Source organism: Pongo pygmaeus, chromosome 9, assembly GCF_028885625.2.
Source record: "Pongo pygmaeus isolate AG05252 chromosome 9, NHGRI_mPonPyg2-v2.0_pri, whole genome shotgun sequence".
In the NCBI taxonomy this organism is placed as follows: domain Eukaryota; kingdom Metazoa; phylum Chordata; class Mammalia; order Primates; family Hominidae; genus Pongo; species Pongo pygmaeus.
Genome location: NC_072382.2, coordinates 93,937,714 through 93,961,896, shown reverse-complemented (window position 1 = coordinate 93,961,896; position 24,183 = coordinate 93,937,714). Strand labels below are relative to the sequence as shown.

Here is a 24,183-nt window from a genome sequence, read left to right as displayed (position 1 = left end):
GATGCATAGAGAATTTTATCCACTTAATGGGGCTCTGAAAGGTTGGGCCAAGGCTCCAAATCTGAGTCCTCTCCTGCAAGTACAAGCAGGCCTCAACAGATACTGATAGTTAGTACTCTCTTTGTCTTGCAATAAAATACAAGTCAAATCCCGATTCAACACCGTTAGAATGCAAAAGTCTGCTTAACAAGATGATTGATCCACTCATAATTAGAGAAAATCAATAATTTTCTTTCTTAAACCCTGACATTCTCTTTCATTATATTAATGGGAATCTGACATTTATAAAATACTTGAGGTCAGCTACGTGTTTCTGTTTAACAAACATAGGCAGGAGAAACAACCATCAACTAGATTAGTAGTTCATTAGGAGAGCTGAGTTTGTTCACACCAACAAATCTCAACTGAGCCTAACTTTTTGACCAATATCAACTCACTTGCCCAGGGTGAAATTAATTTAAATTATTCTAAATTTCAATGAATTAAAACCCCATCCATCACAACTCTCATTATTTTACTCCTTTGTTCAGACCTAAAAGAGGCAAATCACAAGAAAGCAATGAACCTCTCAGATCTGCAAAGAACTTTTCCAATGTACATACCTGTCTCAGAATGCATTCAGCCAAATGCACACCTGCTACTGATCCTTAGGCCTTTCTTATCCTTACCCAACCAATTAAGTTTTCATTACAATCTCTAAAAACGTTTTGAGCAAAAGACCAGAAAATTGAAGTTATACATATTTTATGTAAAAATTGAGACACTGGAAGTTCTTTTAAACATGGATGCTTCCTTGATGGGTAGTACAGGAATCGCAAAAACATCTGGAGTTTAAGGTGAAGGCTTTAAGGAGATCAGCAAGGGAGAAGTGTCTAGAGGTAGAGGCATCACAAAGCCAGCTTGCTCATAGAATCCAGCAGAGGCCAGGTTACTCTTTTTCAAGAAAGAGAAGGAAGCAACTGGCTCTCTGAGTGGCCTGGGAACCACATTTTTTTATTATGAGTAAAGCAAATCTAAGGCCTTCTGTGAAAACCTCTGATTTTAATTAGATCACTCCCACACAGTGTCAAGTGAAATTAAAACATACCAAATAGACAGAAGTGGCACTCACCTTTTCAGAAACTATTCTCAGAAAGGAAGATGCTATTCTTTAGAAAATAAAGTAAATGAGTACAGCAAGTGTCAGGCTGATGAATTTAAAAGCAGGTCTACAAACTAAAAAGAAGTCATATAAGCATTCCCTCACCTGTTTTGATATTGATGGCAAAAAAATTCTGAGGATTTCCACTTGTAATCCTGTATGTCAGTTTTTCATTGGAACTGGAGTCAGGATCTTCAGCCTGGATCTGAATGACAGATACGTCCTTTGGAGAGTTTTCCATGACAACAGGATAATATATAGGTTCTGAGGTCAGCGGGGCATTGTCATTCACATCTTCAACTTCAATGTAGACTTCAATGGTGGAGTAGAGTGGAACAACGCCCCTGTCTGTGGCATATACTGTCAGCCAGTATGACCCCGTTGTCTCCCGATCAAGAATGTCTGCGGCAGTGATGACCCCTGAGAGAAAAAAGAGAAAGTGTGACTGTCACAGAGAAAGGGAAGACATTAAATAAATAATCTCAAATTCCAAAGGACTACACTAAATAATCTTGGCATATGAAAAACACCCAAATCCATAAAATAAGGTTAAATTAAGATGTCACTCTTTACATAAAATGATTTTCAGCAGGACTATATTAAATAGTTCATTTACTGTTTATAGAGTATAATTACATTCACAAATACTTTATTTGAATTTTGGAGATAGATATCTCTCAAACAAACCTGCGCTCAGATGCACACACACACAAGAGATGATATAGGGGAATGAGAAGAGGTTGGGCCAGGGGTCAAAGCACTTCCCATGTTTCATGGGAAATCAGTGTAGTATCAGGTCAATATCTCCATTTGACCTGATATTGAATTGACTTCTTATGCAATGAAAAGTTCTCCTAGGGTAAATTATTTTATCTGTTCATTTACAGAAAGAAGAAAAACCTTTCAAATATTCTTTTTTTGCCTGTTGGAGTGGAAAATATTTTGCCTGCAAAGATATAACCCTCCTTCTTACTCTTTCCCTGAAAATCAAATGTCACAGCTATTCCAACATAATCAGAGAAGAGGTCATATCAACACATGTTCTGAACAAGTTCTACCCCCCTTAAGAACTCTACAGAGGGCCCTAATAAACTCTGAGCCACTTGAGAGATGCTCATGGACAATCATTTTAAATTAGGAGCACAAAATGCCCAATCTTTCCCATTTCATGGTTGAAACAAGTGCCAACCAGGAAATGAGATGTCTGCCTAAAAAGCCAGAGAAAACACAGTGCTCTTGTCTATCCTTACAACCCTTACCCAATCACCAGGCTACAGAAACTTACCACAGGGACAGGATCATGAGCCCATCATGATGGGAAAACTCTAGGCTCAGTGTATACAAACTGTAAAAGTAGTCAGGAGACTCATAGAAAGCGTGAAATTCATGCAAATCCTTATACTATAAAAGACATTGTGAAAAGAGTCAAGAAACAGTTCTCTAGTTCTGCCCTGAATTCTCTATCCTCTGTATTCCTGTTAAACTTTTGTCTAAATTAGGCATATAACTTAGCCTATAGACCCTACATAAGCAAACTGCCAAGTTCAGCAACTGGGAGAGAGGAGGGCATCTGTCCAGAAACAGTTAGGCTGGAATACTCAAAATTTCTTCAAACTCAAGACAGATAAAATATTTAAAGGGTGATAACCTGATTGATGTCGAAATTTCAGCTGCAACGTTATTCACCAAAGAACTCTGCATAGTGGTAGGCCATGGGACAAAAGTTAATCTTAAATATTCTCAATGGAAATACATAAAACAATGGGTTCCTGTAGAATATGACTGATATCTGGTAGTTACAAGAGAAATGCCAATCTGTCATTAGAGGAATAGGTACTAGACAATAGAATAGGAAGAAAATGAGAAGTAAAAGCAACAACAACAACAACAAAAACTATTCTAAACACAGTGATGTGTGTTCATTGATTGAATGAATAATAGCTTTATAAACTGGGTTGACACTGCCATCTATAAGACCACCAGGATGACTAAATAGTGGAAAGGAGAACTTTATTGGCAGCCAATATCGGTTTGCAAACTGGGAAGAGATGTTGTCCAGTGTGCACCGAAAGTGCTCTCTTTTCCAAGAGGGGAAGGCCAGGTTGGTTTTATGCCTCACAGCGCCCATAGCACATAATGCAGTCATACATATTGAGCAGATTTGGGAGAAACATCGTACATATTTATGAGAAGAGCTGACCATATTCGCAGTGGGCAAACATACATGCAACATACATTCTGTGTTCACTTTGAGGTAGGATTTTAGCATTAAAATGAGGTGGAATTTGGCTCTTTACATGAAGAGATGAACTATAGGACACAAAGACAGTTTGTGCACAGGCTTCATAAGCTGGCTGATACTGGCTTAGGTCTGCAGTAGCTTATCAGAAAGGAATGTTTGTGAGACAAATCATCTGTCCAACCAGAGTTTTAGTGGTCTGGGTTGTAAACCAAAGTTAGGACAATTTGCCTGGTAGCTCTTATTGTTAGAGAGTTTAGTAGGAGTTTGGTTTTTCCTGTAGGAATTTAGAAATCTGCCATGCCAGCTGCGCCCTGAACCGTCAACCCAGAGGCTACTCTGTTTTTTAACCTTAGGATTCATCTTAGTTGATAAAGGACCATTTATTTTGGTCTCTCAGACAGAGTCAATTGTCAACATGACATTAAGGACCAGAGAAGGAGGGCTCTGAGGGTTGGATACCTGGCCAGGTGTGAGCACATCTATGAGTACAGGACACCAGCACATCACAGACACCATGGACAGTTTTGTGGAACCCTCATAGCAGTCAGTGCCATGAGGTGCCACCCAGGTAGACTGGAGCTCTGCAAGTCATAAACAGACAAGTGACAGGGAACTAAGCAGTCTCTGGGATGGAAACTAAGAGTAGGAAGGTGTGAGCTGGGGTGAGGGATACAGGTCACAAAAAAAAAATGTTCTGCTGTCTCCACAAGGCACCTCTTCACTGCCATGAGACCTGTCCATTCAGTTTACAGGCATCCACTGGACCCTGTGCTGCCACTGGAGGAACAGAGATAATGAGAGGGTCTCTGTCCTCAAAAGATTCCCAGTCTTTTGGAGAACACAGATGTTTATTAAGGAGATCTGTACTGAGGGGATAAATGCATAGCCAACAGCCAGAAGGGCTAATCTGGTTTAGACGGATATACTAGGAAAACCAAAGACTCTAGAACCAGAAGGGGATGGGAGGCAGGGGAAATAGCATTTACTGAGGATCCATAATGTGCTGTGAGACCTGTAATTCAAATTCCCTATAATATAAACTTTATAATTATCTCTTAAAGATAAGGACACCATGTTGGTAACTTGCCCAAGGCTCCACAGCTAAATGTAGAAGAACCCTAGACTGTCTGCCTTGAATAACCCAGTTTCAAATCTGGAATCCTTTACTTTCTACCCAATTGACCATAGAGAAGATGTTCAACCCAAGCGAATCTAGTTTTCATACCCATCTCTCAGTGTTGTGGTAATCATTAAATGTACACCAAGAGTTTGGCAAAATGCGTGTGGCATAGCACATGCTGAGTACGTGTTAAATCTATGTGAAGCAAAAGCAATACCATAGGCATTCTAAATGGTAATCACACCCTAAAGCAGGGGATAATCTTGAAAGGTGAGAAGTTGGGGATGAATTGTCATGCCAGATGTTTTTTCTTCTCTGGTCATGTGCCATTCTCACAATCTTTGTGATTTGCCCATTACATAATTTTTTTGTGTGTGAAAGTATCTGGCCTTTTTGGGGAACATCAAAGTAAGGTCACTAAAAAGAGAACATAATTCAATAAGCAATAAAATCAAGGAAGTTTTTCAGTTTTATTTGTCACCTTGCCTGACTACCTGCCATGCCTACATTTCCACCTATGTGTGTGTGCATGCACACACACACACACCAAAGCACTTACATATAGAGATTTGCAGTCACAAAATTGCTTTGCGATTCCTGAAAGTCACTAAATTATTTTCTTCCACTTGTCAAACAGGAAGATGGTATATCACAGCCTTTGGACATTAAAGGATTTTGAGAAGTCCTTAGATGAAATGCCTTCACTAGTACAAATTAAAATACAAGGGTGGGATTTTACCTTATTTTACTCTTAATGAAGGATCAGACATTTTCCTTAAAAATTAGAATTCTCTCCTGTTAAAATAAAAGATGTATATGGCTATATTTACCAAGTAACTAGAAGTGTGAATGAGTATCTTGGAACACAATGTTCAGATGTCAGTTTTATGATCCAAAAATTTGAGGACAAATTTTAAAAGGACTGAGTCTGAAATGTGTTAATTACTGAGTTTCATCCAAGACTCAATATTAATCATGTTAACACCACTGATGTCCAGTGATAGCATTTCTTCATACCTATCCTCTTACAGCTAATGATAGTCAACATAGTCACAACTAAGAATGTAAATCCACATTACCTCTTTTATCAATCAAAAACTCACTTTTAAGATTGACCAAGGAATGCCAAAATCACGTCTTGAGGGCCCTTAACATTGTGACAACCACAATGCATTCTTTATTACTTTTTTTTTTTAATTGAGGTATTTGGAATACAATAACCTGTCCATGTCTAAAGCAAACAATTGGTAAGTTTTGATTTTCATGAAACCATCACCACAATCAAAACAACAAACATATCCATGATCCTCCAAAGTAGCCTCTTTCTCATTTTCAATCCCTTGCTCCCAACTCTTTCTACCCCCAGGTAACCACAGATTACCTTTCTGTCATTATAAATAACTTTGTATTTTCTAGAATTTTATAGAACTTAAATAATATAGTCTGTACTGTTTTTCTGTTTTTGTTCACTCACAATAATTATTTTGAGATTTATCTATGTTATTTTGTGTATAACAATAGTTAATTCCTTTTCATTTCTTAGTAATATTCCATTATGTGGGTATAGCATTATTTTTTTAACCATTGACCTATTGGTGAATATTTGAGTTGCTTTCAGTTTTTAACCATTACAAATAAAGCTGCTAAGAACATGCATCTAAAAGCTTTATATGGAAGAATACTTCCATTACTCTTGAGTAATAACTTAGGGGTAGAATGACTATATCACAGGATAGGCATATATTTGCACCGTTTCACATTCCCACTGGCAGTGAATATGGAGGGTTCCAGTTGCTCCACATCCCCACTTGTGGCTGACTTGGCATGGTCAGTGTCTCAAATGTAGATATTCTAATGGGTATACAATGGTATCTCATTGAAGTTTTCATTTGCATGTTTATGATGTTAAGCATCTTTAATAGTGCTTATTTTTCACCTGAATATCTTCTCTAAGATAAAGAAGTTATTGTGGGTTAAGTGTTCAAATGTTTTGCCTATTTTTAAATTTGGGTTGTTTGTTTTCTTGAGTTTCAAGTGTTCTTTATATATTCTGGATAAGAGTCTTTATCAGATAAGTGATTTGCTAACTTCCCCCCCACCCCCAGTCTGTGGCTTATCTTTTCACTCTTATAATAGTAATGTTTGAAGGTAAAAATCTTATATTTTCATATCCAATTGATCAATTTTTCTTTTATAGGTCATGTTTTGGTATTGTATCTTAGAAATCCTTGCCTAATCCACAGTCACAAAAGTTTTGTCCTATGTTTTCTTCTGGTCTAATAGTCTTAGGTGTTGTATTTATATCTATGATCCATTTTGAGTTTTCTTTATGGTGAAAGATACAGATCTAAGTTCATTTTTTGTATGTAGATGTTCATTGTTCCAGCCCCATGTGTTGAAAAGACTCTTCTTTTTCCACTGAACTGCCTTTGCACCTGTGTCAAAAATCAATTGCTACATGTATGGGTCTATTTCTGGACTCTCCATTCTGTCCCATTAATCTGTTTGACTACGTTTATGCCAATATCACATTGTCTTGATTAATGTAGCTTTATAAATCTTGAAATCAGGAAGTGTAAGTCTTCCAACTTTGCTCTTTTCACAATTGTTTAGGCTAACCCAGGTGATTGGCATTTCTATATAAATTATAGAATCATCTTTAAAATCCATAAGACACTTAGGAAACCCACTAGGATTTTGATTGGGATTAGATTTAACCTATAAATCAATTTGGTAAGAACTGGCATCTTGACAGCTTTGAGTCTATTGATCCATAAAAATGGTATTTATCTTTATGTATTTGTCTTCTTTCATTTCTCTAAGGAATGCTTTACAGTTTCGGTATACAGAGCTTACACATCTTTTGTCAAATTTATCCCTAAACATTTCATGTTTTTGATATATTATAAAATGCATTATTTTTATTTTAATGTCAATTGTTTAATTTTAGTATATAAGTTACAGTTGATTTTTGTATGTTAATCTTGTATCCTACAACATTGTTAAACTCACTTATTAGTTCTAACCAATTTTTTTTTATTTTTATACTTTAAGTTCTGGGATACATGTGCAAAACGTGCAGGTTTCTTACATAGGTATACATGTGCCATGGTGATTTGCTGCACCCATTAACCTGTCATCTACACTAGGTATTTCACCTAATGCTATCCCTCCCCTAGCCCCCCACTCCTTGACAGGCCCCGGTGTGTGATGTTACCCTCCCTGTGTCCATGTGTTCTCATTGTTCAATTCCCACTTATGAGTGAGAACGTGCAGTGTCTGGTTTTCTGTTCTGTGTTAGTTTGCTGAGAATGATGGTTTCCAACTTCATCCTGTCCCTGCAAAAGACAGGAACTCATCCTTTTTTATGGCTGCATAGTATTCCATGGTGTATATGTGTCACACTTTCTTTAACCAGTCTATCATTGATGGGCATTTGGGTTGGCTGCAAATCTTTGCTATTGTGAATAGTGCTGCAGTAAACATACATGTGCATGAGTATTTATAGCAGAATGATTTATAATCCTTTGGGTACATACACAGTAATGGCATTGCTGGGTAAAATGGTATGTCTAGTAAATTTCTTAGTAATATTTCTAGCATTATTTGGCTCACTGGATCTAGATCCTTGAGGAATCACCACACTGTCTTCCACAATGGTTGAACTAATTTACACTCCCACCAACAGTGTAAAAGCATTCCTATTTCTCCATATCTTCTCCAGCATCTGTTATTTCCTGACTTTTTAATGATTGTCATTCTAACTGGTGTGAGACTGTATCTCATTGTGGTTTTAATTTGCATTTCTCTAATGACCAGTGATGATGAGCTTGTTTTCATATGTTTGTTTGCTGTATAAATGTCTTCTTTTGAGAAGTGTCTGTTCATATCCTTCGTCCACTTTTTGATGGGGTTGTTTGGTTTTTTTCTTGTAAATTTAAGTTCCTTGTAGATTCTGGATATTAACTCTTTGTCAGATGGATAGATGGCAAAAAGTTTCTCCCATTCTATAGGTTTCTTGTTCACTCTGACGACAGTTTCTTTTGTTGTGCAGAAGCTCTTTAGTTTAATTAGATCCCATTTGTCAATTTTGGCTTTTGTTGCAATTGTTTTTGGTGTTTTAGTCATGAAGTCTTTGCCCATGCCTATGTCCTGAATGGTATTGTCTAGGTTTTCTTCTAGGGTTTTTATGGTTTTAGGTCTTATATTTAAATCGTTAATCCATCTTGAGTTAATTTTTGTACAAGATGTAAGGAAGGGGTCCAGTTTCAGTTTTCTTCATATGGCTAGCCAGTTTTCCCAACACCATTTATTACATAGGGAATCTATGATTTGTTTTTGTCAGGTTTATCAAAGATCAGATGGTTGTAAATGTGTGGTTATTTCTGAGGCCTCTGTTCTGTCCCTTTGGTCTATATATTTGTTTTGGTACCAGTACCATGCTGTTTTGATTACTGTAGCCTTGTAGTATAGTTTGAAGTCAGGTAGCATGATGCCTCCAGCTTTGTTCTTTTTGCTTAGGGTTGTCTTGGCTATATGGGCTCTCTTTTGGTTCCATATGAAATTTAGTTTTTTCCAATTCTTTGAAGAAAGTCAATGGTAGCTTGATGGGGATAGCATTGAATCTATAAATTTCTTTGGGCAGTATGGCCATTTTCACGATATTTATTCTTCCTATCCATGAGTATGGAATGTTTTTCCATTTGTTTGTATCCTCTCCTATTTCCTTGGGCAGTGGTGTGTAGTTCTTCTTGAAGAGGGCCTTCACATCCCTTGTAAGTTGTGTATTTTATTCTCTTTGTAGCAATTGTGAATGAAAGTTCACTCATGATTTGGCTCTCTGTGTGTCCATTATTGGTGTATAGGAATGCTTGTGATTTTTGCACATTGGCTTTGTATCCTGAGACTTTGCTGAAGTTGCTTATCAGCTTAAGGAGATTTGGGGCTGAGACGACAGGGTTTTCTAAATATACAATCATGTCATTTGCAAACAGAGACAATTTGACTTCCTCTCTTCCTATTTGAATATCCTTTACTTCTTTCTTTTGCCTGATTGCTCTGGCCAGAACTTCCAATACTATGTTGAATACGAGTGGTGAGAGAGGGCATCCTTGTCTTCTGTGGGTTTTCAAAGAGAATGCTTCTAGCTTTTGCCCATTCAGTATGATATTGGCTGTGGGTTTGTCATAAATAGCTCTTATTATTTTGAGATATGTTCCCTCAATACCTAGTTTATTGGGTGTTTTTAGCATGAAGGGGTGTTTAATTTTATTGAAGGCCTTTTCTGCATCTATTGAGATAACCATGTAGTTTTTGTCATTGGTTCTGTTTATGTGATGGCTTATGTTTATTGATTTGCATATGTTGAACCAGCCTTGCATCCCAGGGATGAAGCCGACTTGATCATGGTGGATACACTTTTTGATGTGCTGCTGGATTCAGTTTGCCAGTATTTTATTGAGGATTTTCACATTGATGTTCATGAGGGATATTGGCCTGAAATTTTCTTTTTTTGTTGTGTCTTTGCCAGGTTTTTGTATCAGGATTATGCTGGCCTCATAACATGAGTTAGGGAGGAGTCCCTCTTTTTCTATTGTTTGGAATAATTTCAGAAGGAATGGTATCAGCTTCTCTTTGTACCTGTGGTAGAATTCGACTGTTTATCTGTCTGGTCCAGGGCTTTTTTTGGTTGGTAGGCTATTAATTACTGCCTCAATTTCAGAACTTATTATTTGTCTATTCAGGGATTTGACTTCTTCCTGGTTTAGTCTTCTAACCAATTTTTTATAAATTCAATAGTTTTCTACTAGATGATCATATCATCTCCAAACAGAGACCATATTATATTACAACCACCATCATCACTATCATGACTTCCACACACATCACTATTTAATCATTGTGCACCTGGTATTTTGACAGGTACAATAAATTCAGTCTTCATTAATTCTTTAAAATCCCTCATTCATTCAACAAATATTTATTACTGCAAGCACTCATGAGGCAGTTACTGTATTTATCCCCATTTGACAGATAAAGAAACAGATATAGGTTAAGCAACTTGCCAGTGATCACTCATCCAGTAAATATAAAATTCTCTTCTCAAACTTTAGTTTGTCAGACTCAAGACCAGTTGTTAACAAAAACCATATTGTCTATTTAATCAATATTTATACCAAACCCAGATACAATATCATATCCAAAGACATTTTTCCCCTGATAGAGAAGTGTCATTAATTAAGCAAACATTATTTAATTAATATTTTACTTTCTTACTCATGTTTTCCATACTGAATGTAGAAATCATAAAAAGATACTTTTTGGTACATCTTGGTATATCTTTGTACAATATAAATATTTTTAAAAAGCATTACTGACTCTCTTCAAAGAGAGTCTGTTTTTATTTACAAAGATAGGCAGAATATAAATGTCTGTGACATATTCATAACCCATTACCCAACACAGTCCTGGAGTATTCATCCCCAGAAAGGGGTCTCCTTCCATCTTTCTGTTCATAGTGGGTTCTATAATGGCAGAGTTTCTGGCTGCCTGACATATAGTAGGCACTCAATAAGTGTATGTCCATGACACTGATTCAGCAGTAGGTTAGTTTATATCAATGAAAGGATTCATTAGCCTCCCTCAGACCTGGAAGAGACCTCAAAGAACACTAGATACAATTCTCCTAATGAAAGCATCCCTTCCACAACATCCCTGACCCAGAACCCAGACTCTGTTCCAAATCAGGTGATAGGATCCTTACCATTTACTGGGCAGTTTTAGCTAACACAAACTTCTTCACACTGAGGCAAAAATTTGGTCTCTGTAATTTCAAAAGCCATTTCTACCTGTATTCCCATTCACATTCCAGAATAAAACAGAACAACTTTGCAAACAACCTTTCTTCTATGACAGCTCTTTCAGTATCAGAAGATAACCATTTCTTTGCTGGGCTTTTCTTCTCCAGTCTAAGAATTCCTTCCTCGTGTGCCATATAGGTTCTTTCTTCATTCTGATCTCTGTCTCTGACTCAATAGGATAGGATAGGACCTCTGTCCATTCATAAGTTCATGCTGAGTGGGAGTAGAAATGAGTGATTAAGAACACCTCATTTAAAAAATAAACCATCTACAATGAGCTTCTAGCATGTTTCAGGTAGTACTGCTCAGTAAAAAGGACTCAAGTGAATATCCCAGACAGCAATGCATCCTATCCCTCACATTTTTACCTATCACTGAAATGCTCAAGGTGGATTACGTTGAGATGCTCAAATTTTACCCTGATGTTTATAAAAATGTCATTTTCAAAATTCATTAGAAATACAGTTTGTATTTTTTATGCTCTTTGTTTTTGAGGTATGCTTATGCTTATAAAATTGTTCTTTTCTGTTTTTATCTTTATTTGCTGTATAATGAAGGCAGTAGCAGACCCAAAATTCTCTGGGCATCTTAATATCTAATTGAATAAGTAGATACACAGAAAGTATTTATTTATTTGTATGTTTGTTTCGGCAGAACTGTGCACAGATTGAACTTCAATTATTTAATTCCAGCATGAAACACATATTTGTTTTAATTAATTTTTATTCACAAACAAGTATTAGAAAAAAATGTGTACATTGTGCTCATTGAATCAGTCCTAAATATTTGAGATGAAAGGGGAAATATATAAAGCTGTTCATAATTAGATAAATATTACATGCTGGGTTGTTTACCTTATCTACTTTCTAGCCATATCCCCATATGCCACATGCCAAGTCTAAAATGACATCTTGCCCCAAAAGAATGACACCCAAACACTCACAACAGCTCCAAACAACCTATCAGCGTATGGATCAGGGAATGCTTTGGGGGTCATGTGTTTATAACATGGTAAAAATCACCCTGCTGGGATAATTATTAGAGACTCTGAGGCCATTAAAAACAATCTTAAAAAATACCTTGATGGCATATTTGTTGTATATGCTTCTAACAGAGTCTGTTCACTTGTGCATGATTCATTTAATGCTTATTTCTAATTATTGAAAATGTAAACTCTCAATTTTCAGTGCATTGAAGATTTTTTAGCTTCTTATTCTGAAATAATTATGAATTCATAGGAAGGTACAAAGAAATATATATAGAGTTCCCTGCACTCTTTACCTAATCTTTCCTAATATTAACATCTCAGTGCGTTTTTAAATTGCTTATTTCTTCAAGAGTCAAACTCTTTAAACTAGATTTATTTCTGAGAGCACATGAAATTCTTTCATGGGCTCCATAATCACTTTTAGCCAACCCATGCCTGCCTCTAGCAAGATCATACAGATACTATTTTTCTTTCTTGTTCTGTTCATCCTTGGACCTGTATAAGACTCTTAATGCCTTCACAGAAATCATTATTCAGCACAGTGTGTGGTAACAGTTAAGGAAGAATAGATATTTTATCCTCATAGGCCCAACCAGGGTCACTCCACTCACTCCTATAGTCATATCTGTAATTGCTGTCAGTCTGAAATATATGGACACAGCTGAAACAAATTGAAATGGCATGAACAGAGATTAGTAGAGAAATTGTGGGTGGAGATAATCTTAACTTAGATGTTTATAATGCTTCAAATACATTTTAGTGTGTTAAATACAATTTGCAGAAGGTCACTGGTTTGGACTGAGTTCCTGCACCAGGCCCAAAAGATCAAACCAAAATGGAGTCACTCATGTTAAGTTCCATGCCACCAAGCCAACACTAAGTTGTTTATGTGACCTTCCAAGAAATCAAGATATATATATATCTATATATAAATATATCTCTATATATAATATATATATAGATATATATATCTATATAATCTCTCTCTATATATATGAAATATATATATATACAAAAAACATATTATATATATTTTTTGAGATTATATATATATATATATATATATATCCCCAAACAGGACAGTTTTAGCTAGCATGATAAAGAAAGTCCCCTTTGCTTTAACCTTTACTAGGAAAGTCATTTTGAAACAACCAATCTGCTTTTTGTTCCAGTTCTGTTCTCCTTAGCCCTTTTCTGTCTACAAAGCCACCCTCCTCTGCTCAGCTCATCAAAGCACCCATTCTATTTTAGAGAATGAGGTGGTGCCTGATTCTAGAATCACAAATAAAAGGCAGTTAAGATTTTTAAATTTGTTGTGATTTTGTCTTTTGTCAACTCTCTCTATATTATATGTGCATATATTTTTATATACTTTATGTGTCACATATTAAGATACAACATTCTTAAATGTATACTTTAATGTACTTTTTTTAAATTGGGGATTTTAAGTGAATTGCCCAGCTAATCAAGTGGCAAAGTCAGGCCTGGAATGTGGCACACTGAATAGAAGTCACACACTCTTTTCATTACATGTGGTATGCTGCTGATCTATCCACGTGTGTCCATTATCATGAAAAAGAAGGCAATTCCAAGCTCTTGTGCTCCTCACAGTGGGTTAGTATCAGCTCTTTGGTAATAGGAAATTCAATGATTTTATTACTTTCCTCAATTTCTAAAATTTGCTGAAATGTATTATTTTGAATTCAATATTATATATTCTCTGAAGATTTTCAGATGTTGGATTGGTCTGGAACCAGGCAAATTGGAGGGCCAACTCTTCCTTTAATATCCATCACTCCTTTGCTTTTGCGCACATCTGCTCAGGCTGCTCCTTCAATCCATCTCCGCAAATGGCCTCCTTTGCTCCTCAACCCTCAAGGAGGATTCAAAGAGCACTGTAACCCAGCCAGCCATCCAGGATGGGGGCTGACCTCTCCTGCCTTTTATCTTAGCACTTTATTTCTGTCCCTCTACCATCCTACTGTGAGCTCCCCACTAGTAAGAAACATTTTGTTTTGCTTTTCTCTATCCTATGATGGTGGCTAGAAATTTGGAACACTATAAAAATGTGGAATAAGTAAATGAAGGATAACATAATAACATTTGGTAAATTTAGCCAAGTTGGAATGTCTGGTTCTTTAAAGACAAGCTCCCCCTACAAATAAGAGCATTTGAAAAAAAAAAAAAAAAAGAAAAAAAAAAAGAAGAGTCAACCAGATATTTTGTTATCCCGTGACCACCGGACAAAATAAAATGTGGATAGAATAAGCTTATAGTCAATTTCAGACTTCTCTAATGCATATGAAGAAGTGATAATTAACAGGTTTTGAATTTCAACTCTCCATCTGTGAATTATCCTAAGTAATAAGACAATTTTCTTAAAATTATGCCCAGTTTTGGGTTTTCCCTTTGCTACCTAGAACGCAAATGGAGTCATGATAATATCCTCAAGCCTAGAAGCAAAGACATAGTTTGATGAAGGCATTAGCTGATTTTATCATGCACTTAAATGGTGCCCTGCCTGCAGGTACACACTACAGGCTGCCAGAATCAGTGCCTCCAGGCCCCAGATAAAGCGCCAGCAAGGCGCTCTAGGTGGGCTCTCATCCACAGATTTGCATCCACCCTGGACACTTTTGTTCTACTCTGTTCCCTTCTGCTCACGAGGATGCCCATTGATTAGGCATCTTTCATCTTTGCAGAAGGAGAAGAAAAACCCACAACACAGTTGTTGAGAGCAATTATGTACTGAAATGCAAGCCGCCTTCATTGCCTGTTACTTCTCAAGGCTGTAAGTTGGAGAGCTGCAAGGAAGATTAAGGCAAAGGGCTTCAGGCTGAATTCAAGCTTTTATTTGGAGTTAATGAAAATGGACAGCTCTCCTTGTCTGTTTGGGACTCAGGAATTCTAAAACTTAGCTGCATGCTCAAAAGCCTCCTTGGCCATGACGTTCTGTAGGTTCAGAAAACACATACTTGCTTCTTGAAGTTTTCAAGATAAACTTTTCAGGACCTGTTTTTAGAGGATTCCAAATGCACACCTGTTCTCTCTATAAAAACTCTTGTCTGTGTAGTTGGCACCAGGCACCAACAGCTTGAAGACAGGAAGCCAAAAGAGTACCAAGCTGAGAATGACATGTACAGCTTGCACTCTGTTTTTCTCTCTTATAACTTAGATGATTCCCAGCCTCAAATCCTTTCTGTGGTGTGTGCTAATTTGCATAACCACCATACACAGCACAATGGTATAGATTCATACACACAGAAAGAAAGGAAGGTTGAAACCTAGAGCAATGGAAAAAACACCCTCAGAGAATATACGAAATGAAGTCGAGACGTGGCTTGTGTGAAGTGACTGAAAACATGGAGGTTGTAACATGAAGTGTGGTCACTGCATTCTATTCCTTGAGAAGAAGAAATGGACATAAACTTCAGCACAACAGATTTCAGTTAGATATCGAGAAATATTTTCTGACAATAACGGTCAGTGAACACAGAAATAGCTATCTGAAGGAAGCTGAAGTTTATTTCTATTCTTGCTTCAGAGATAGATACATAGATAAACAGACAAGCAGATAGGTAGATAATAGATGAATCTTGAACAGCAGAAACTTTTGGACCAAACTAATTACTAGGCAAATCTCTGCATTTAAAAAATCAACACTTCACTGTAGAAGAAAATATGAAATATAAATATGTTTTTAAAGTGCTGATTATGTCATGATCCAGAGATAATAACTGTTGGTGTCCTTGTTGCATTGCCTTTGTCTATATTATTTTCACCCCAAAGCAATATATTTATCTGTAATTTTATTTAGGTGCAAAAGTAACTGCAGTTTTTACCATTCCTTAATATATTCCCACCATTGTACATGGAACATCTTTCCACATTAATAACTTTAGTTCTATGACTCACTTTTAATGACTGTAGTGATGTCCACTTGCCCACTAGCCCAATAACATATTAAAATGTAAACTATGTGTAAGAATGTTCTCTGCTCCATCACTGCCATATACCCTAGAAGAGTGTCTAGCACACACACGAGGTGCTCAATAAATATTGGCTGAAATATTCATGTGATGTTTACCATTTACTTAATGAAGTCCACTCTTGCTAGGTCACTTATTAGGTCATTTAAAAATTTTTCACTATTATAACTCATGTTTAGATGAATAACCTTGTACCCCTATCTTTTTTCAATTACTCTTTAGGATAAATTCATAAAAGTAGAATTGACAGGTCAAAGGAGATACACATTTTTAAATGCATTTGACTAAATTGCCTTCCAGAAAGATTGTGTCAATTATATTTTAACCAGCAGTTTCAGATCACATTTTGATTAAATCATTATAAGATTTGCATTATTTGTTGGGAAAAAACACAAAAATTAAAAATACTACAATTTACCATGAAGAGAGATAATAACTGATTTCATAAATTAACATCCTTAAACTGCTCCTTTTTGTATTTTGATAATTTTACTCAAAGACAAAATTCCATGATGTTTAGTATCATAAAACATCATTGATGTTGATGTTGATAGAAAGATGGTGCTGAAAATTCTGCCGAGAAGATTTTGCATGAGGCATAATTTAAATTAAAATGTGTCCACAAAACTTTGAATTTTTCAGCCTTGAAAAGTGTTGTGGGATTTTTAAATAAAATGTCAGAACATAACCTTCAGCTCTTCAAGCAAGAACATTTTCAGGTGGATGTGCTGCCAGATATTAGCCATACTTTAATCCAATTTTTAGACTTATTTAATACCGACTCTCTAACTCAGCACAAAGAGTATCTGGGGTCTCTAAGCATTTGGGCTGAGAATTTGAGTTTTGCTTAGAAAAGCCTTTTCTCTTTTACAAAGTTACACTTGGAAAAAATGTTCCCTAAAGTGAAATGACTTGGGCAAATGCTTGATGCATATGCCCACACCCACATATTCTCAAAAGCCCAAGTATTTCCTCTGTGAGATGTGCCAGATAGGACAAAATATACTCTTAAAAATGTAATGAATGGACTTGAACTTCTCTCCTTTTATGCTGAAACTTTGTGGAAATTTTCCCTTTCAGATAACTTTTTCTCCAAGGCAAAAAGAACACTTTTTTTCATTTTTTCTGTATCAGAATCTGAAAAACGTATGTAAAGCTACATCCACCCTGATACAAATCTCATACTTGCTACCCCTTATAAAGTAACAGCCTTCAGTAATTTCTCAATAAAATAATGAAAGCATATAGCTCACTTATTCTTTTCTCAAGTGAATGAACGCACTCTTTCACAGGTGATTTGATGTTTACCAAGAAAACATTTTTACTGGGGTTGCAAAGATAACTGCACATATGATACAGAGACAACTTTGACCAAAATAGCAAAATTTACTCCCCTGGAAAACACATTCTAGGTAATGGAAGTGAAACACAAAACAAGCAAAGGAAGACAGATTGGGGTCTTAGTTTTGTATTATTGTTTCTTCCTTCAACTATGTATGTTGTGTGACTTAAAAACTTATAACTGCATTTATTATGACAAGTTTATAAAAGCCTATGATGGGAAAAGTGCCCTACAGAATGTCTATTTTCTTTCATCCTTTTAGGTTAAATCTCACCAAACTGCTTTTTCCTTTGACCAGTGTTGACAAAAGCACATAGCCAATGTCATACTTTGGTACAGTAATTAGGTTTGGTTGATTCGGTTATGGGGGTATACATGCACATGCAAACACACACAGGGTGTGTGTGTTATAAGGGGCATATACACATGCACACATATACACATATGTTATATAGGATGTGTGTATATGTGTATATATAGGCTGTGTGTGTATGTATCCTATATATGTACATATACATGTACTTGTATATGTTGTATATATACATGTATATGTACACATACGTGTGCACATATGTGTACATATATGTGTATGTATATATATATTCCACATTTCCTCCAATTTTCCTATATGTATATAAACACATATGTTATATCGGGTGTACAGATACAGGCTATGTGTGTGTGTATATATATATATACACCCTATATATGTATGTGTGTATATATACATGTATATATACACATGTGTATATATGTGTACATATATGTGTGTATATACACACACACCCACACATATATATATACATATAAAAGCATCAGAGTACATGAGTGAATTCCTCAAAACTACCTTGCCTTTTCTTCACAATGGAAACAATGAACTCTTTGCTTTCCTATTTATAACCAAATAAGCAACTACAATAGCACAAAGAAACCAGGGTCCAGAAGGAGGGAAGTGTATGGTTTTCTCTAATTGAGTTTCTCCAGTTCCCATCTTCTATAGATTTCTTGGATTGTTCTCCAATTTTCATTCGCATTTCATCCCATTAAATGGCTCTAACCTCTGACACACACATCCCGCCTTGTATTCATCTTCTTTTGGTAATTGAGATGAAATGTGCCCACTTGCTCTGTCGACAGCACCAGAGGCACTGACAAGACATCGATAAATACTAACTCACTGTGTTAGACCAGCTTTGACAAGAAAACAAAAGAATTCTCATCTATAGTCCTTAAAACAGAATTCAGTGTGCATATGCACACAGCTTGAATATCTGTTAAATGCATGGATGTTGACTCGCAGTGAGAAGGGAAAAGGAGAGGAGAAAAGAGAAGGCTGTTTTTAATATTAGCCTGTTGTTACCATGCTGCCTTTATGTTGCCAATAGAATAGTTCTTTAAACATTTCTATATTTAAATGTGCTTAGTGATCGTAAGCTGTGTAAATACCAATACAGGTCAATGTTAGTTTCAGAACAAATTATTGAGATTTGCAAACAAATTGATATGCAGTTTCTTCAAGCCGGGGAAGAAAAATCATGATAATTTTTCCCCTTTGTAAGAACATTTATTTAAGCACTGCTCATAATGTGAAGCAGGTAACATGCATATAATCAGAAACAACTATTTTAGGAACTTGGAAAAAGGCAATAATAGTGTGAAATCTGGACTACTGTGAAAATTCAAGATAATATGAAAAATATTCTGACCTTATATTAACATACTATTTAAAAATTGTGCGAATGGCTCAAATGAAGGATTCTGATGCTAGTTATATCGTATGTACATTACTGATAACATATCCAATATCCAAAGGAAAGCTGGCTCACTGAAGTAAAAATGTATGAGAATGGTATTGTGGAGGTATTCCTCAATATTTGTAGCTTTTGGCTCAATTTAGGTCAGACAATAAGGAAAAGCTAGCAGCAAAGAGAAAAGAGGAAAGGCGTCCAGAAAGGAGGATCTTGGGGCCATTCTACAACCACCTTCTTCCCTTCACATATCTAGAGTTTGAGTTCAGCAGAAGTGAAATTTCAGTTACCTATGTGAGGTTGCAACAGAAAAGTTTGCAGAAACGCAAAACGTGCTGTTAAAAGAGAAATTAGGAACAGCCCTAGAGTTCAAGGAGACCATTCTGGACTGTGTGTTGTATGGGGAATTTTTGGTTTTGAGGTCAGTTCTGACCAGCTACCTGCCCAAAATCTTAGGCATGCTCTGTAGCCACAGATGTGCTCTCCTGCCTTTCTGAGGAGTAGATGTCATTGCATGTGACCTTAATTATGGTGTTTATGGTTATTGCCCCAACTAGACAGACTGTAATATCCCCCAGGGCAGAGAGGATCCTTCCTGTCTTACTCAGCGTGGACTCCAGCGCCTACAGAGTGCCTGACAGATATTGTACATAGTACACGAACAATAAATATTTGTTGAATGAGTGAATAATGTTTCTTCTTCCAGTGGGGCTTTGACTCCTGACTGTGCAGGAAGAGTCCAGCAGAGAATTATTATCATTTATCACATCTATTAACAATGTCCTATATGTGGTGATGAGTTGGAAGGCAAAACAAACAAACAAACACCTAGTTAGTCCCAGGAGGGTAGAAATAGGAAGAGCTGCTAAAAGCAATATTTAATTAAAATAGTAGGAATCCCATATAAGAAAATGTAAGCTCCCCACTGGTTGGCACATTCTTTTTACACAACTCACAGAAAGCTGTGGCAGATGTAGCTCTGTAACTTTGCTCTGCTGCAGAGATATCCCAGAGAGGGTAGTGATGCACACCAGCACCACACTGGCACTTTCAGCTTCAGCTCCTCCAAAATGCATCTGCTGCACAGCCAGACTCTCAGACCAGGGAAACAGACACCCACAGCCAGGAATCAAGTGTAATATCTAGTCGTCCAGGAAAGTCCAAAGAAGTCCGACAACAATTGTGGAAGCAGCATCAGTCAGAACCATTCTCCCCAGCAGAAGTTCAAGAGCCCTTAATCAGAAAATGCTGGCCCATACATGATCTGATGGGTGCATCAGCATTAAGAATTGGTTCAAAGGAGGTAGCAGGCAGGCCTGGACAGTCTCTAGTAGGCACACACAACCACCTCCAGGATCTTTCCTCTCTTCTGTCCTACCTCATCTCCCTCCACTCACTGCTCCATCCACCTGTCTACTCCAGATACCTCAGAACCGTCTGAATGTTTCCAAAGTGCTTTGCATTATTCTGCCTGAAATAACCACCTACCTCCCCACCCCTCAATACACACACTTTAAGACACAAACTGAACACTTCCTTCTTTATGAAGTCATGTCATTAATTCCAGAACAGACACGCACTTATTTCACCACCATACTTATAACCTACCCTTATTTTGGCATTTAATACACACTTCTGCAGTTTTCTATGTCTGACTATTGAATAAGTGTTTTACTTATTCAATAAGCGATGTCTTATTCATCTTCTGTCCTCTCAGTACCTGATACACATAATCACTAGGCAAATGTGTACCAAATGAAAGGGAAACATTCCTGAACTGCAGCCAGTCACAAGAACGTCCTGCTAGAGAAAATGCTAACAGGTAAATCTTGTTGGGGAAATCAATAAATTCCACCAAGATAGCTATTCTTGTAGAAAGAGAAATTATAACAAGGAAAAGGAGGCAAAAGTATAATATATTCATAAGCAATTAAAGAGTGTTTCAAAGACACAGGCAACATAGGATTTTAAAATCAGCTATAAAAGGCTTTATTTTTAGTGGGTAATCAGTCATTTGCATGTTTCCTGCAGAGAACCAATATTAAACTCCTAAGTAACAGTTGTTCAGGACCAACAGTCTTTTGGAAACCCTTCCTTCTGTTTCTGCTATCAAAGTTGAGTGCTGAGCAGAGACCAGAGAGGTTTCAAATGCTACTTAAACAAACAGGCATAGTAGTAGCTAGGAACCACTGAAAAAAAGATGGGTGGAAAAATCACTAAAACAAATTAGAGCTGCTCCTTTAATGCCCAGGTCTGAGTACTGACCTCCCAAGAAGTCTGGCTCATTCATGGAATCTGTGTGGTCTTCTGGCTCTCACATTGTATTTTCCATGGCACAACTTGTCTTTGGCATATGATGTGGACCTGACAGTTATGGCTGCTCTAAAATGAAAAACTACAACGATTTAGCTTCCATTACATAATAATTCACAATCTCTGATGGAAATGTTCAAGTCACTTAGGGCTCTGATTTGGAACAATGTACCTCTTTGAATTCAGATGACAGCAGTAATTTATTTGGACAATGTGATTCATAAAATGTGCCTCTCCTTCACCATAACCTCTGCCACTATAAAATGACACTGCTTCACGGGACCATCTCAAAAGAGCACAAAGCAAATCCCTTTACATATGTGAGAACTGTAATCCATCTAAGGTATAGAGAACTTTGTATTACCACAAGAACAAAATGAAACAAGTGTGCATTATTTTTTAAATTATATTTAGTAATGATCAACTTAGGGAATCAACATAATAGATCTGACATGTGTATTTTTTAGTAAAATGAAAAAAATCAGAGTGTGTTGTCTGTAATGAGAATAAACAGCAATTTTTAAAACTTATGTTTGTGTGAGAACAAAAGAAAGAGAGAGGTTGAGAGATTGATTCTAGAGTCAGGTGGCACAATGAGAGTTCAGCTGAAAGATCCTAATTTTATTTATTTCATTTATTAGTGATATGCCCTTGTGGAAGTAACAACTTCTTCTAGGTACCTGTTTCCTTATCTATAAAATAGGAATACTATCTCATAAAGTTGCTTCAGACTTAAAGAATATAATGCATTTAATCCACGTGTTAACAATAATAATGATAGTAAACACTATTTACTATGTAAACTGCTTAGCACAGTGCCTGGCACATAATAAGAACTCTTTAAATATTACTAATCATAGCTGCTAATATTACTATTTTAAAATGACTACTACTTTTTTTGGTAAGGCAATATGCATATTATAATCAGGTATTTTATTAAAATGCAAGAATCAAACATCATTTTCCAAAATCTATGGACACAAGTAAGCAAAGTCGATGGAAATTTTCTTGTTGCCACACTCTGAAACTGCTAGCAGCCTCTTCACACTCAGCTGAAAAATGGAACCCTAACAACACCAAGGGACTGTGAACTGAACCTTACATCGGGACTTCACCAGCTAGTCTTAATTAAGTTCACTTCTCAGACTAAAGCCAACAAGGCCAAATAGGTGCTCTAATAAGATTAGAGCAATAGGCTACCTTTGAGTGTTTACTTCACTGTACGTACAGGCATTATATTAAACCCATTTTAGAAATGAGGAAACAGATTTTAAAGTTTTAGTAACCTTTTCAAGGTTACATCACATAAATGATAGAAGCAGAATTTGCATTCATGATCATTTGGCACATCTTGAGAACCTCAGCACAGTAAGTACATCATGATGATCAAATACAAACGTCCATCTATGGAAAGCCTCAATGGTTAGCATCCTTTTGGTCTAGGTGAAAGGCCAATAGTCTTGAGCTCACTACTTCCCAAGCCTTGCCATTCCAGCAGTAGCTGCAATTGTTAGGAAGATATTTTTTCATATCCTGTCCATATATTTGCCTGCCTACACTTTCCACCCATTGAAACAGCGCAGAATAGGGATTCAGCCTCTTCTGCTTCACATGTCTTAAAACACTAATGAATCTATCTTCTCTCTGCTTTTCCTCCTCTGGATTCAATATTGCTAGTTGTCTTTGGACATCACTCTTATAAGATGCCTGTTACCCATCCCTTCCCCAGTGCTGTTCATCTTCTCCTAGATGTTATTCAGAGTGAAAATATCTTCTAATGCAATACTCCTGATGCATTGGCCTGCTCAGAAGAAAGAACTAGATCCTGAGAACTGGTTCATCTAAAACCCACACTTGTCTATCACTGTCCTCAGAGACTGCATTAGACTTCATAGGAACAAACTACCCTACGCTCTGCTTCATCTCCAGGTTATGGTCACCTAAAACATCAAGGCATTTTTCAAATTAACTGCTAGGCCATCTCTCCACCCTGATTTCTATGGTGAAAGATTTATGTTTATCCCTGTAATTTTTTCTTGCCTTGCTGCTGGCCCAGCTTTCCAAACTAGACAGGTCACTTCAATTTTTAATTCTTTCACACAATTAACTACTATTCTCAGGAGTCTATCACATACAAATGTAAAAAGCATGTGATTACATTAAACAATTATAACTTGACAGCCTATTAGAGACAGGTGGAAATACACACACACACATGTGCATGCATTTTTGCTTCTCTCATTAAGTTGTGAACTCCTCCAGTTCATGAGCACGGCATCCTTCTCCTTTTAGTACATCATGCGGGCACAGAGGTCACTGTATTCATTTGGACTGAATGATTATTAATTTGCACATGTCAAAATTCACTGCTAGAATTGATGATAAGCCAAGAGGCAGGAGAGAAAATAAAATGCCACATATCTGAAGTACAGGTTCAAAG

At 36.6% G+C, this 24,183-nt stretch overlaps 1 protein-coding gene across 8 annotated transcripts in view; it reads right to left on the bottom strand.

Moving 5' to 3' along the window:
• The window catches only part of FAT3 (FAT atypical cadherin 3), a 675,042-nt gene that overhangs the window by 371,517 nt on the left and 279,342 nt on the right, over positions 1 to 24,183 (bottom strand). For all 8 annotated transcript variants that reach the window (XM_063671321.1, XM_063671320.1, XM_063671318.1 and 5 more), the window contains exon 3: positions 1,247 to 1,561. In XM_063671321.1, the coding sequence (XP_063527391.1) occupies positions 1,247 to 1,561 (315 nt within the window). The remainder of the gene's footprint in view (positions 1 to 1,246; positions 1,562 to 24,183) is intronic.